This window comes from Gopherus evgoodei, chromosome 18 (genome assembly GCF_007399415.2).
Source record: "Gopherus evgoodei ecotype Sinaloan lineage chromosome 18, rGopEvg1_v1.p, whole genome shotgun sequence".
NCBI classification, from domain to species: Eukaryota; Metazoa; Chordata; order Testudines; family Testudinidae; genus Gopherus; species Gopherus evgoodei.
The window spans coordinates 4,907,817-4,909,852 of NC_044339.1; the positions used below are offsets into that span (position 1 = coordinate 4,907,817).

A 2,036-nucleotide genomic window follows, 5' to 3' on the forward strand; every position below is an offset into this window, starting at 1 on the left:
TAAGTGACTTGAACAAGGCTTCATGGGGAATCTGTGGACCGGGTTACAAATCTTCATTAAATATGTAATTTGATCCTCTCCCTTAGAATGACTTTAGCTCCCTGTATTAAGTGTTGCTATTACCCCAATGTCTAAGGGAGAAGTGTCTCACACTTGTGACATCCCCAGTAACATTTATCCCCATTACTTTCACAGCTTTCTTCTTGAACAAGTTTCCCTTGAGAATTGCCTTGTGCTTTATGAACTGGGTTATGCCCATGGCGAACAAGCTCTGCTCCGAGTAGCCATGAGACAGATCAGCCTGAACTTTAGGCACCTCTCTCTGGAGGACAAAAGCTTCCTACATCTGAAACCCAGCACTTTGATTAGCATCATCTCCTCAGACAGCCTGGTGGTCTCTTCTGAGATAGTTGTCTACCGGGCAGTGCGACGCTGGATGAAATTTCAAACTTCCAACCGCCGTCCGTTCCTGAGTAAGATAATGAGGCATGTCCGCTTTCCACTCCTTACCCAGGAAGAGCTCCGAGAGGTCCAGTTAGAATCAGCATGTTGCGGGGACATGCGGTTGCGATGGAAGCGTCTCAACAGACAAGAGAGGTTGCGGGAGTGTGGAGGTCTTAGACAGGGCATGTACCACAAGTGTATTGTGTGCGTGGACCTGTTCAACATGGAGGGCCCAGAGCTGAAAACGAAGGATTTTCAGGTAGGCTGTTTTGACCCCGAGACAGAAAAGTGGGAAAAAATGACGCCTTTGAAATGCCTGTACTGTGCTCGCTGCCTGGCAGTGGCAGATAAGCTCTACGTAACCGGAGGTGTGCACACAGATGACTCTTATTCAGATACTCTCCACGAGTACAGCTCTTTCAGAGGCCGGTGGACACAACTCCCTTCCATGTCAATGCCCCGTGCTTCACATGGGTTTCTAAACTGCAGCCAGAAGCTTTATGCTGTGGGGGGCTGGTGCAGGTATGAAGATTATCTCGATTCTGCAGAGTGCTTTGACTTGATGGCGAAGACCTGGACTCCCATCTCTCGGCTGCCATACAGTCTGAGCCATTTTGCCGCCACAGTGCTTAAAAATAAATTGTACCTGATAGGTGGCGTGACAGACAAACTGGGCTCTTGGTATGTTTCCAGGAAGGTTTTAATCTACAAAGTTAGCTCCAATGTGTGGACGCAGGTGCTTCTGGAAGCAGAGTGCTACTGGTCAGGAGCTGTCTCCATGAATAATGGGATATATGTTATTGGTGGGTATTTTAGGAGCAGAGTGAGACATCATAATGAGAGATGGCCTGATTCAGGAAACCTGCATTGCAGTCGAAAGTGTTTCTTCCTGGACGAAGATGGAAGAGTGGACAAGGATGTCGTGATCCCAAAGTTGCCAGTTCAAATTGCTGGCGCTGGTGTGGTGCGCTGGAAGAAGAGGATCTACGTGCTGGGTGGCGAAAATACATATTTATATAATAACCACGATGGTGAAAATGAAGAGGAATATTATAACACAATTTACTATTGGGAACCTGGAGACGACAGATGGACTCAGTGTCTGGAAAGACTCCCTTTTAGCAACTGGGGAATCAGCGGATTTGGATGTGCAACGCTGAAGTTACCCAAAAAAACTATTCTGTCTCTTTTTCGAAAGACAGCTGTAGCCCTGACAGCTGTTGAGTTAGCAGAGAGTTAGCGGCTTTTTATCCACGTGCCAGATTGCCTCATGGTCAGTGTATCCTGTCCCTAAAGCTGCATTTGTGAAGATCACCTGCCTGTACCTTTACTGTGTGTTTACTTGTGTTTATATGGAACTCCAAGCCATTCCACTGGAAACCAGCAGATTGTTGGTAAAGGAAAGGGTGTGGTACAGAGGGACAAGTTCACCACTGCCTTGTGTTGGGGCTGTCCTTTCCACTTGTGCAAAGTGGGTGTAAAATCCTACCAAGTCAGAGCTCTCCCCTAGAATCATTTTAACATCTATTTGGTTCCTCGAAGGAAAGAGAGGCTGTAGTAGCAGCAAAGAAAGCACAGCTGTGTGGAAGAGA

The 2,036-nt window shown here is 47.1% G+C and overlaps 1 protein-coding gene across 1 annotated transcript; it reads left to right on the top strand.

Annotated features, from left to right (window-relative positions):
• Positions 1-286: 286 nt before the first annotated feature.
• Positions 287-1,684, top strand: LOC115637052 (kelch-like protein 24). The gene has a single exon (XM_030537889.1). The coding sequence runs from the start codon at positions 287-289 to the stop codon at positions 1,682-1,684; it is 1,398 nt and encodes a 465-aa protein (XP_030393749.1).
• The last annotated feature ends 352 nt before the right edge of the window (positions 1,685-2,036 follow it).

Coding starts and splice junctions, on each gene's coding strand:
- LOC115637052 (XM_030537889.1), top strand. CDS start 287: ATGAGACAGATCAGCCTGAACTTTAGGCACCTCTCTCTGGAGGACAAA.